Below are 13,282 nucleotides of genomic sequence, written 5' to 3'. Positions count from 1 at the left end.
CAGTTCTAAGGTCAAATGGTGGAGAGTCCCAGATATAAACCTAGTGGGAGTATCCCCCCGCAGAGGGACAAAGAGGACACCCTGATGATCTTCTAATCGCTTGAGCCAAGGTGTGGAACTGGGTGTGGGTCCCAATCAGCCAGAGTTTCGGGTGAGTTCATTGTGAAACCTGGCCCCACCTTATCATGCGAATTCCTGAGGTCAGATGGCCCAGGATGTGAGTGGGCGTTAAGGCATCTGGGAAGGGATCTCAAAACTGGATTATAGATGGCAGAGAGTTGGTGTCGTAAACCACCGCCTCTGTTCAAAGATGGTCGCTCACAGTGGACAAGCGATTAGAGGATCATCAGGGTGTCCTCTTTGTCCCTCTGCGGGGGGATACTCCCACTAGGTTTATATCTGGGACTCTCCACCATTTGACCTTAGAACTGAAGAAGCTTCTCGGATGAGAGGTGAAACGTCTTCAAGTAACTTAAAGAAGTCCAGACGCTTTTCTTTGCAAGCTCCTTTGACTACAGTTAGCTTAGCTTACTAGGCTGAGATGAATAATCTCTCAGTTTCATAGTTGAGCTGTAACCAGTCAAAGGGGTATTCCACGGAGCGTGTTCATCAAACTCAAAATTTTAAAAACAAGCTCAGAGTTGTTAGTTTAATCCACTTTCGGGAATAGGGGCTAGGGGAGACTCAGACAATATGTTCACACACAAGGCAACAAAGGGCGAGGGAGTTGGTGGGGACACAGCTGTAGACACCTACATTACGTGTGAAAGATAAAAAGATTGAGAAAAGACTGAAGGAACAGAATAGGAAAGACTGTGGGGAGGATCTTCATCAATATGAAAAGCTCTCAAATGTATTAAAAAACAATTCAAAGTCCAAAATGCATGCCCTCCAAAAGACGTCCAGCTGAATTCTCTGCCGGGCCAATTCTGGACCCCGGGCCTTTTATTTGACACCCTTGTTCTGGAAAGTTTCACGATACAACAATCCGACGGCGTTAGGACCCAGATCCTATAGCGGAAGAAGAAACCCCTCGCTGTCATCCTCATCCTCATCATCCTCCTCCATCCTCCACTGCTAAGATGCTGCATCTTCTCACACAAGCTGCAGTAATGTGCTTTAATGCGCTGGTTATCGCTCAGCCCGACGACTACAGGGTGGCCGAGAGAGCTTATGTGGTCCTGCAGAAGCAGAATTTAGGTGAGAACAAATGTGAGGCCCGTGGAGGGGCCGTTCAATGATCCCGACATCCAAGTGTAAGGTTTAAGGTGTTTATTTCTCTTTAGTCTCCAGCGACCACAACTATATACTGCAACAGAAACCTTTAAACCAGTGTAACCAGTTAACCCGTCGCGCTTGTCTGCCCGTTAGTCTGTTTTTATTGGCTGTGCTTGTGTTTTTGTCCTTACAGTCACACTGGGGAGTGTCCTGGCGGTGGTGCTGGTGCTGATGATCATTATGGCTGTCTGCGTCTACAAACCGCTGTCTCGTCGCTGAAACCTGGAGGACATATGAACCGAGAGACAATCCTGTTCTGTCTGCTAAGTTACACCCGCTCTGTTGCCGTAACCATGTGCAGATGGGAACCGACGGAGGGAAAAGCAGCTGCCAAAAAGCCCAGTGTGCGCAGTTAGTTTATAAACACAGATCAGGCGTAACTTTATGAGCACTGATGGTGAATAACAGTGATTATGTCTTCATCGTGGCACCTGTTGGTGAGTGTGGGCTATATTAGGGTGCAAGTAATCATTATGTCCTCAAATTTGCCGTGTTAGAAGCAGGAAAGTGTGCAAGCATAGGTGTTTGAGTGAGTTTGAGGGCCACTTTGTGATAGCCAACTCTACTGAACATCTCCAGAATTGCGGGTCTCTTGGGCTCTTCCCGGTGTACGGTGGTCAGTTTCTATCAGAAGTGGTCCAAGCATGGAGGCTCACTGATGTATGTTGAGAGTAACGGCTGGCCAACTTGGCCCAATGCAACATTTTCAGCAATTTGAGCTACTGTAGCACCTTCAGGGGGCTGGTGGAGTCCATGCTTCCATGGTTCAAGGCTGTTTTGGTAGAAAAAGAAGGACTAACGCAGTATTAGACAGGTGGCCATAATGCTATGCCTGATCAGTGTATCTTTAATTTATCTTGATCTCAGGTCAGTTCTTAATATAATTTAAAGTGAACACAGGTACAGTGGAGATCAAACATCTGAGACCGGGCCTCATGTTTCCAGCAGAAAACTGCTTTACCACTATCACCTGTGTCATCTTCAGGTGATAGTGGCAAAAGAAACTGAATCACATTTTATGACTAGACAAAGATCGCAGATTAAAACTTTCCAGAAATTGCTCCATCTAAACCTCCCTGTTCACTGTCACTTAAAAGCAACTCCATCACAGATAAGGAAATTTCTAAATAAAAAGTAGAAGAATAAAAAGTGCAGTTGAAATAACCACGTCTAGTCTGGTCTCAGAGGAGGAGTGGTGGTCTCTTGGGTTGGGTAGGTGTGTAAATGTGAGATTTGTGTCAGTAGCACAAGGGTATATGCAGAGAGAGAGAGAAGGATAACAGTGCATTAAACCCAAAGTGCTCTGGAGATGGATACTTGTACTGAGTTGACTCCACCCTGACCAAGGAGAACCACTGGTTTCATCAGAGACATCCTTCACCCTTCAGGTTTTGGAGAATATTATTACTGCTAAGAAGCCAACACACCAGGCTTGCAGGAACTACTTGAAGACAGGGATACACATCACAAGAAACTCCTTGAATCATTTGTTATTAGCTGTTATCATTTTCAAATAGGGGGTAGATATTCTGAAATTCAGATTCAAGGCTTTTTGGCTCCACTGCATATTAATTTATGTATAATTGCTTTTGTAAATAGAATGAGACAAAACTGATTTAAAATGCTCACCTAATGGCACAAGTAGTAATCTGGGCCTGTATTCTATAAAAAGAGAGCACCATGTGTTATTTATTTGGGTTTCAAAGCTGGAAATTTTGTGATTGGTTGTATTTTTTGTTTGATGAAAAGCAAAAGTTCTGCAAGCATTAAACTTTGAGATTAAAAAGTGAGAGCGAGTTGTCATTGCTGTCTTTGTTTTGATCTGGTCATGACTGAACCTCATGTGCAGGATAAAATCAAACAGTAAATGGACTGGTTCTTATTTAGTGCTTTGTTACTCTGCGCACTCAAAGCACTTTCATACAGGTTGCCTCATTCACTCATTCATACAAGCACTTCCTTTTATGCTTTTTCTATGTAAGTACTTTCTATCTAAGACTCACACTCTGATGCATCGGCGTGGTCATCAGTCCATCACAGGGTTCACACATAGAGACAGGCAACTATTCATGGTCACAAACACCACATTAAAAAAAAAAAAAAAGCATGCAGTAATGGAAATAAAGTGCTTTTATTTCACAACATTTTGAAAACTGACACATTCTCTGAAACATTATCAAAAACCTTACAGCTCAAATGGCGCACTGCAAAGATTTTCATTAAATTAACTAAAGCTACCATTTTCAAATTTGACTTTTCAGCAGTTTGGCAACTTGATCTTTACATTTAGTAGCTGTTGAGCTGAAGCTTCTGATGCAGTCAGTCGTGCAGACCTCTGATAAAGTGGTTGGTTGTCAGTAAAAATCATTGACAGTGGTTAATGAGTGTTACTCGGCATCACACAGCTGAGACACCTTGTTTTTCAAACTACAAAATTTTAAAAGAAACTCATTTAAACAGTTTAGTCTGAGTTGCACTGCATATAAATTTTGCCACGCTTCAGCTCCACCACGTGTTATCAGAGCGAAGCAATCCTTGGCACATGCTGAAGAAAAGAAAAGGAAAAAAAAAAAAAATCAAACCCCAACGTACGGCGCTCATGCTTGACCTCAGGGTCTGTGCTGCTTTCCTTCTTCCGCACAGAGGTGTTGAGTTGTTCGTGGATACAAAATGTAGACTGCCCTTTGGAACTACTGCTTCCCAGCTGCATGACTATTATAAATCCACAGACAGACTGGTCTTTGCTATTGCATTTCTGAATTGAGGTGAAGTTGCTCAGTGAGAGTTTACAAAAAAAAAAAAAAAGAAGTCAATTTTCACCAGAAGCTCAAGACAGGAAAGGAAAGTCAACCACCCCCCTTTATCCTTTTTGCAAAAGAGATACTACACCGTGCGGCTAATTTCAAATTTCTCTCAAAGCAACATGCTCTACTCCATCTGTAGAGTGTACATTCACAAAGTACAAGAAGACACATTTACATATGAACATCTGACTCAAACCCAACAAACCTTTCCAACTTAACACTGGCATAGTGTTCTTATAGAACGATATGCTAGAGTGGTACCATATCAAAATCATTTACCTGGCTAACTTCTGTCAGTTTTACAGCTGATTAACAAAGTTATTCCAAAGCAAAGGAAAAAAAAAACCAAAACAAAAACTGCAAACCCTGAGTTTTCTGCTTTTCAGTGAGTCCAATATCCTCAACCAAGTGACTATGTAGGGAGACTTTACAATGACAGCACTGCTGTGTTTGTTTGCCGGGGCCGCGAATATCACATTTGTGTGCCGACACTATATGAAGTCACCTTTGAGCAGTCAGTCAAACTTTTTTTGTTCACAGAACCACGTTACGCTGACTCAACCCTCACCCGAGACAACAGTGACAGAAATACCTGCAAGTTGCCGCTGTGAGTCTGAACTGAATAAATAAAAAGTAGAACCCAACCAGAATGATCTCAAACAGTCCAGGAAAGAAGCGTGACGATGGAGACACTATACTGAGATAGAAATATACAAAAAAAGAGTATACTCTTACCAAAATACCTTTTGAAAAATATTGGATACAGACAGTTTGATTTTGGCTGTGTAAGAATTATCTGTTGTAGAAAGAGATTTGCAGTTGCATAGTTGATGAGAGTGGTTAGGAAGGAAAACTGAGGTGTGGTGGTTGCTTTCTAGATCAGCAGAATTTGTATTATTATCATTATTATTAATATTTCCCTCTTATTCCTTTTATTTCTCTGTGAGCGAAAGCTGCAATATCCTCTCCAGCTCCTCTTCCTCTTGTTTCCTCATTCTCTCTTCTTCCTCTTGAGCTCTTGCAGAAAGCTCCATTGCTAGACGCAGGTCTGACTCAGGGCTAGAGGCAGAGGCAGAGCTGGGAGGGCTGGAGGTGTCTCTATAATCCACCAGCACCCCCTCTGGGATACTCCTGGAAGGTCAACAGGATAAAACTGAGATTCACCTTTTTTTCCTGTTGCCTTTACTGATGCTTACAGGCAGCGAGGCAGAATATCATCCTCACAAGTGGACACTGAACAGACTTAAGGTGCACAGAATAAATATGTGATAAAGTTTGACTAAAAACACTGCAAAACCAACCATGTGAATCCCTAGGCCTCCTAAGCTGCAAGCACCTTCTATTAAAACATTCAGTAACAGAGTTACTTGTAACACTGTTAATCTGTTCCTACCTGTCACTCTGGTTAATCGGCATTACATCAGCGAAGTCCCCATCAACATTATCCCAGAGCCCCTCCTACAAACACACAAACACCAGGGGAAGTTACAGTCTTCAGCATGTGGGGGAAAAAATTGCATGAAAAAGATGTTTGTGTCAGTGACGATTGCTCTGACCTGGCCTGTGCCTTGACGAGACTCCAGGAGACTCTGATGGATGGCGTACTGTAAGAGCTCCTCATCGTTATTGGACACAGGCATGTGGCGGCTTCCCCCGCGACGGTGATAACTCGCAGGTACCTCAAACACTGAGGGACACACCTGGAAAGGAGGTGGTGCTGGGTAGGGTGGATAAAAAAAAAAAAACAGCAGTTGAGCAGTTTAAAATGACAATCGTGCAGTTTGTGTTTAAATATTCTGGATAAACCATCAGCTTTCCAACCTGCTGCTTCATCGTCTCCTGTGGATGTTGGTGTGGCTGCTGCTGATGTGTTCGCTTCCTCCTCAGTGCTGCATTTATTTACACTACCAAAGGTAATCTTGGCATTAAGCACATGAAACAGGGGAATCTCTGAAAGAGAGGGCCACATGAGATACCAAAGTGACAACAGAAAGTGTATCAGAGTGCTTCTGAAAAAAATAACAATAAATAAATAAAAATCATAAAACTGAAAAATACCTATTTTAACAGGAAATCCAGGAGGGAATTTCAGGGTTACAAAGTCTCGTAGTCTTGCAAAATGGGAACTCGTGCGAGCCATGAGGTCGATAATGGGGGTTACCTGCTCCACCAGGGAGAGGGGATGGTCCTCACTCATCCACAATGTTCCTTTGAATCTGCGTGAGAGGAGATTGCAGATAAAGTGAAACATTAAATTCCACAATACAACTAGGAAAATGAGTGGACTGGAGTTTAGAACACTTGAAATTACTTCTGTGTTCGAATGCTCAGTTCAATAGGACGGCCGATGTCTCGTTTCACAAGGTCAAAGTCGGGATCAAAGTACTCCTCTGGAGTGATCGCAGTGGGATTGTTGGCAGTTGCATATTCGAGAGTCAGGTCCTACAGAATGATGAAGTCGCAAAAAATAAGCAGGTGCATGGCAACAAAATGCATCTCGTTTACAAAAATGCTGAAGGAACAACTTACTCCTTGCGCATTTATGTGCTGCTCCACAGTCCCCAGCAGAGACTCCAGGATGTTTCTTTCACCTTTGGAAAGAACAAAAGCAAAAGAAAAGCAGCCAATCAGCACTCAGATTCAGTTCTGTTATGAGTGTAAAGAAAAGTTGACTATAACAACATTCAAACCACTTCCCTGACATTTTGAACTGGCAGCAGATTTCATGTTGTTTTGAAAGGCATCAACAATTAAACTTTATTATTACGATTATTTGATTTCGCTGACACTTTGGGTCCTTTGGGTTAGTGGATGGGGCATCCATGGATCTGCCTCAATTAGTCAGGGATACATGTCAGAGAGGACGACCCTGCCAGTGTTGGTGCTGGTGTTTAGGTGAGTGATACAAGGCAAAATAATAGCCACATTAATACTAGAGCGCTACAAAGCGAGATCAATGGTTAGCGAGCTATGTCAAGCTTAAAGTTGGAGTTTTTTGTGTGACAAGAGCAGCTCTCGTTTTACGTGGCTAAATCACCATGGTAACTTGTGCTGAATGAATAATCTTGTGGGGCAAAAGTTATGTTTAGAGTTTCAGTTTAAAATATACCACGACTTCATTGATTCTTTTTTCTCCTCCCGAAGGGTAGGTGTATGCATTTGGTTCTTTTTTAGTGTGTGTTTGTTAGCATTCTTATCAAGATATCTTTTTCTTGAGCTGATGTCATTTTGGTAAAAAAAAACAAAAAAAACAACCTAACCCCTAACCCTATCAGGTCAAGGTCACACCAAGTGTGAAAAATTAAATGTAAAAACTTTATATTACCCACAATTTTTATAGATCATCTTCAAACTTCACATAAGTACCTAGGTTGGCTTCACCTTCATTCTTAGCACCAAAGGCTAAAGTTCACTGTGAAAAACGCATTCCAAGGAACCTGTCAAAATATATACTCTTAGAATATATCATGAGAGTAATAACATCATATGAAAGGGCATGGAGGGAGCTATGAACCAAATACGACATCCTATGATGTCACAATGACACCATAACAGGCTGAAAACAGTGTGCTGTAATAAAGTCATCATAAAACATTGAAGTTTAGTGTAGCCCTCGCCCTGCAGAAGGAGATCTCCCTGAGTGCTCTTGTTTACAGCTTGTTTTCTCCGCTGGGAGGATGAGGGAATTTTATACGTGGAAGTTAAGTTATTAAGCCCTACCTTACTGATATAATGAAAGAAGCAAAGCTGTAAAATCACAGCAGGTCCCTTAAAATTTGCATATATTGTTTTGGCGATGCAGAAAACGTATAAATGTTTTTATGCTTGCTTCCAATCTGCTGATAAGTCTCCTTTACACTGCAGGAATTGCAGCTGCTAGAACACACAACAAACACCAAAAATGTTTATTAAATTTAAAAAAATTAATACAACTTTGATCCACTGACAAATTAAAAAAATTTCCATGTCTGCTTTATTTGTCTGTGCAGAGCCTGAATCAGAAAGTCTGGCTTAACAGGTCCGTTATCGTTAACTACGTTCTAGGTTTTGTGAGCCAGCTAACACAAAGAAAGCCTGGCTGTGTTGAGCTTCTTTCAAAGGATACTTAATACTTAATGCTGTCACTGATCAGTTCATTTAAACTATATGTTGAAACCCCCCCCCAAAAGCAAACAAAAACAATATATATACTGAAATACTTAAAAACTGTACTTTTTATCCTGGCTTTCTCCTCGTCTGTAAGATGCTCCGTCCGGGTCCTGATTACCACATTTACATTGTTCACACTGAAAACCTGAGAAAATGACAAAAATACAATGTCAGGTAATAAAACCAGCACATTTTATAAACACATTTTGGTTTGATACATAACTTCTCTATACCTTCGCTTCAAATCCATTGACTACTTCAGTTTTATCAGCTCTCCAGCCCCAAATGCCAGACTTAGTCCTGTAGGAAAAACACAAAACAAAAGACTGGTATATTTCCAGAAAACATAAAACATCATAATAGAAGAGATTCATCGTTGTTCTTTAGATTCAAATACATTCACAATCCAACAGTACAACAGCAACTACTAATGTAAGGATAGCTGAAATAAGATGCTGTCTGTCACCTGTGTCATCATCATTGTGATAACATTTACTCTAGCTAGATGTTGAATAAACAAAAAAAGTACTAAAGATAAATATAAATATTGCATTTAGATGCTATAGATTCCAGAAGGACAGACATGAAAAATCTTGAATATCTCATGTAATAATTCCATAATAACTCAATATACTGTATAATAGAGAGTCATCTACCCTGCTATTTTAACATTTTAGATTCTGGTTTGACATGTTAATTTTGAAAAATGTAAGAATATTCCATGTATGGCCTCAATAAAGTATTTATTATCTTATACTGGAAATGTCATCCATAGATCAAGGGTGGTGATCATTAACTCTAATGGGTTACACAGTAACCTGGCTCAGGCAGTAATTCCACTGAAACAAGATGCCATGAGAAGCCAACTCTCGTGAAGTAGCATAACTTTGGAGTAGGGCTGGGCTATATCATACCGTTTATGGTAATACCGGTGTAATTTTGGGCAACGATAGGAAAATGAAATATCGCGATAGAATATGGGTAAAACGCGCATGCGCCGTGCCTATGTTTACATACGCACATTTGCGGCGACGCAGAATGAGAAGAGCGAAAGCGGATCGTTAAATGAAACAGATGAACCAGAATTGGTTTGTAAAAATGCTGCAACACCAGTGGTGTGGAACCGGTTTAGCTTTCGTTCGCCAAAAACACAACAAAGCACTATTTTTGGTAGAGCATGCTAGCGGGCCGTCGTTATTACCGTGTTGTTTGGAAAATACGGCACACTTAAAATCAATCCTTTGATTTTTCTGAAAATCGACAGTGCCCCTTATAATCCCGTGTGCCTTATGTATGAATTCTGGTTGTGTTTACTGACCTCAAAACGATTTTATGTCGTACATGGCGCTCGAAAATCTGTCAAATGTTTTAGTACGACTTTGCTAAGCTACGAACCCGCACCGCTTGATGGATTGTCGGAGCATTAGGGCTATATTAGGCAGGCACCTCGCGGAGTGATACATACTGTGCTTCAACATAATATTACCGTATTGTGTGTGTATAACCTCTTTTTAAGTTTTGTGGATATTATACATGGTTATGCTGAGGACATGTTGGCCAATTTCCACTGGAAATGCCTTTTGGTTAAACTGTCAGCAAGGAATTTGATTACATTGATGGGGTTTTTTGCACTAATAAAGTTGTGGAGTTGTAAAGTATTTTGTCTAGTGTCAATTATATCGTCAGTTATATCGTTATCGCAAATTTTCAAATGTATTTTGCGATAAATATTTTTGGTCATATCGCCCTGCTCTACTTTGGAGTTCTGTTGCGGCTTATCAAACAAATTTAGATCCATTCCTGACATGAGGAAAAACAGGAACAAGGAAGAATAAATGCCTCTTACCTCTCAAAAGCAATATCCTTTGTGTCCAAGTAGGTGTTGACAATAGGAGTTGTCAACCTTTTGGCAACTTCCTGCTCAGCTGGCTGCATTGACTCTAACGTCACATCCTCCATTTCTTGGGATATGTTGAAGCGTTCGACGTCCACGACTTCATCATCATGGTTCACCTCCATCAGCTCTGCAAATGAATCTGCCGACACGCAGACAGGGAGTCGATTAGACCATTTTAACCAAAACAGCAGCAAAGAAAACTCGTCTGTGTGAGGGAGTGTAAACACATGCCATCTCCTCTGAAGATGTAGCTTCTACGCCCTCTGATCCAGGTCATGTTCTCAAAGCCTAGAAGAGTAACATCCACTCGCAGCGAGGCGCCGCTTTTCCAGATGCGGCAAACATCACTGGGACAAACCCGGGACACGAGAGGAACTGCGAAACAACAGGATACAGAAACAAAAAGCATCCATACGTGAAAAACACCACTTAAGCAAACAAATACTTCACCTGCCATCAGGCAGGTATGTAGTTTTTCCTGTGTGACCTGATGAAGCCGCACAGGAAAAGTGTCAATCTTTAAAAACAGACTGCTGGCTTAAATAAAAAAACTTTTAAAACCATCCCTCTTTTGCATACTGGATTTCTGATAAACTAGCTGTTTTTGCATGAACATAATACTATTTATACACTTCTCTACTTTAAAAATCTACTTAAAAAAATATATTTCCACTCACAAAAAAACAGAACTTACTCCAACTGGTGAATTCCCATTTCATCTCCATATAGAAGTCTGGAGACTAGAAAGGGCAAAAGAACTGTTATAAATGTTTCCAGGCACACTTACAAATGATGACAAGCAAAAGGGAAAAATATATGAAGTCACACCACGCGGATCTTTGACAGCAGCTCAGGCACTCCTCCCAGGGCAGTGGAGGCTTTGAGGTAGTCTCTGCGTTGAAGCACTAACTGAACCATCTCTGGATCTCCTGTGCTGACTGCTTCCTGCAGCACTGCTCATAGAAAGTCAAGCAGAAACAAACCACTAAACCTTTTATTGCAACAGCATCCGTTTCCTCTGAGAAACGATTAACCATTAAAAACCTCAGCAATTAAATCAAAGACCAAAGAAACCATTTTAATGCTGTTGTAGGAGTTGATATTGTTGGATAAGCATATTTACAAGAAACCTCATCAACAGCAGATGATGGGTAGGGTTATAGACAGCAGGGATCGAAAATGAACCAACAAACCAATCCAAATCCTAGCCCTTCTTGTCTGTTATGTAGCTAGCTTTGTAACAAACCTGTCCAATTATTGGCATTTTCTTTAGTCACTTGACCACCATGTCTCAGCAGGATTCTCACTGACTCCAGGTGCCCGAGTGATACAGCCAGGTGCAGAGGTGTTCGGCCTCTGGGATCCACAGCCTCGATGTCATTCTGAAAAATAATAAGGTGCCTGTTTAGATTAAATACTACCGAGCTGACATAACAACCTCCAAGCAATTACTATAACCAGTGCAGTCAACAACATGCAATTTGGTCATGGCTAATAATGATATAAAACTGCTGGAGTCAGTACAGAGGAATCATAATAATTGTATAGTTTGGATGTATAAGCCCAACAAGGGCTGAAAATTAGGAACAGCTATAAACTCTTTGTGCAGCACATCAGTTTCATGCTCTGTACTGGAACTATGTCAAACTGCATTGTCCATTTTAAGTAAATAAAATACACTCTCAAGCACGTATTGAGGTAATTATCGGCGTAGGGATGGGAATCTAGACCTTATACTATTCATCTGATTATCATAAACCCCCCAAAACATCGAATCTTTTCACGACACATGGCATGTTTTTCCAAAAGTTGCAGATTGCACAACAGTGACACCAGACTCGTGATAGCGGCACTTTTTACACACCTGAGTCACATGCAAGCTTTTTTCCCCTTACACTTTGTCCAAGCAGTGAAAATGAAACTGTGTGTTGACAGTGAAAACCAATCTGACCTATAAAGAAAATCAATAATGGCATTTGTATCAATAAACTCTTATCAATACCCACCCCTAACACTGCTTATTGTTTGAGCTACTGGATCTCTCCATTTTGAAGCTAAATAGCAATGCCGAGTTACTGTAGATAGTGCAAAATAAACAACAAATCTATGCATGCGAGTGATAAAACACGTACTGCTATCTGTTAATCAGTGTATTTGAGGAATCCAGTGAAATGGGACAGAAGCTTACATTTTAACTGGAAACAAGCTACCAGTCTGCACCGGAAGACTTTTGTTTTTTTTTTGTCTTTTAAAGCTTTCAAACTTATAGATGCGTAAAAAGCTACGCTACTCAGTGTCATGTGTATGTGGCTGCCTGCGGAGCATCTGTAAACACCACTGGCCTTCTTTAACTGCCTGCCTGCGGAAATTCGGCAGCTCACTCCTGGCTTAGTCCGGCTAGCTGAGTATTGGTGCCAAGGTTACCAACCTCTCCAGTGGTTTTAACCAACCTGCGTTGATGTTAATAGCTGCTCCAGCTTCCTGTAGTCATTCTCCCACACTGCGGAATGTAGGGGAAACTTCACCCTGATGTCTTCGCTAATGTTAGCCATGGACATCTTCCTCTTTCTTTCAGTGCAACGTTAGCCACCCTCTAACAACTGGAGCCATGAGAAAAGCTGGGACAGCCACAGTAGTTACGCCAAAAAGCTTTGATCCATGCCTTTAATGTCTGACAGCAGCGTCGAAGTAATAACCAATCCGGTGACCAACTTTCCCCCCCAAGCCTTCCCCTAAATAAAACTTTTGAACAAGGAAGTGCCAGGAGTAGTTCCCAGCAACGACAGGGGTGTTCTATATAGAAACAGACTCGCAGTCCATTAAATATCGCCTGATTAAGGTAACCTAATGGTCCATTTTAAAGCGATACCTTCTTTATATACGGTTTACAAAAAAACATTTAGGCTAAAAACAAATGAAACAGCACTCGTAGATAAAATCATCGCCTTAAAAAAATAATAGACAGTTCCAGTCTGGAATCAACCATTTAGCATGTCGACGTGGGGGTTGCAGAACCTTCATTGTTAGTACTATGACTAAATAAAGTGATTTCTGTATTGTCTAACTTTGGTTTCCATAATTTGAATTCTTGAAATGTAGCGCTGCTATATCGTGCAGACATCAGCTAAACAAACCATGTAAATTCCCAGAAAGT

General features: G+C 41.1%; 1 protein-coding gene and 1 long non-coding RNA gene across 2 annotated transcripts; one reads left to right on the top strand and one right to left on the bottom strand.

Moving 5' to 3' along the window:
* Positions 1-1,030: 1,030 nt before the first annotated feature.
* Positions 1,031-3,066, top strand: LOC118453754 (uncharacterized). Its single transcript, XR_004843439.2, has 2 exons — positions 1,031-1,200; positions 1,412-3,066. It is a non-coding gene; the product is annotated as an uncharacterized LOC118453754 (long non-coding RNA).
* A 343-nt stretch (positions 3,067-3,409) lies between these two features.
* ankrd13a (ankyrin repeat domain 13A) lies at positions 3,410-13,101 on the bottom strand. Its single transcript, XM_035905166.2, has 15 exons — positions 12,579-13,101; positions 11,375-11,510; positions 10,957-11,081; positions 10,823-10,868; positions 10,360-10,503; positions 10,078-10,267; positions 8,465-8,531; positions 8,295-8,376; positions 6,612-6,673; positions 6,394-6,524; positions 6,141-6,298; positions 5,904-6,032; positions 5,639-5,799; positions 5,476-5,540; positions 3,410-5,213 (listed from the first exon to the last, which is right to left on the bottom strand). Exons 1-15 carry the CDS (start codon positions 12,684-12,686, stop codon positions 5,015-5,017), a joined length of 1,803 nt encoding a protein of 600 aa, XP_035761059.1. The 5' UTR covers positions 12,687-13,101; the 3' UTR covers positions 3,410-5,014.
* Positions 13,102-13,282: the final 181 nt, after the last annotated feature.

Source organism: Neolamprologus brichardi, chromosome 12 (genome assembly GCF_056152115.1).
Source record: "Neolamprologus brichardi isolate AB-2024 chromosome 12, ASM5615211v1, whole genome shotgun sequence".
NCBI classification, from domain to species: Eukaryota; Metazoa; Chordata; class Actinopteri; order Cichliformes; family Cichlidae; genus Neolamprologus; species Neolamprologus brichardi.
Note: the sequence above shows the minus strand (reverse complement) of the source record. Positions and strands in the feature narration are given on the sequence as shown.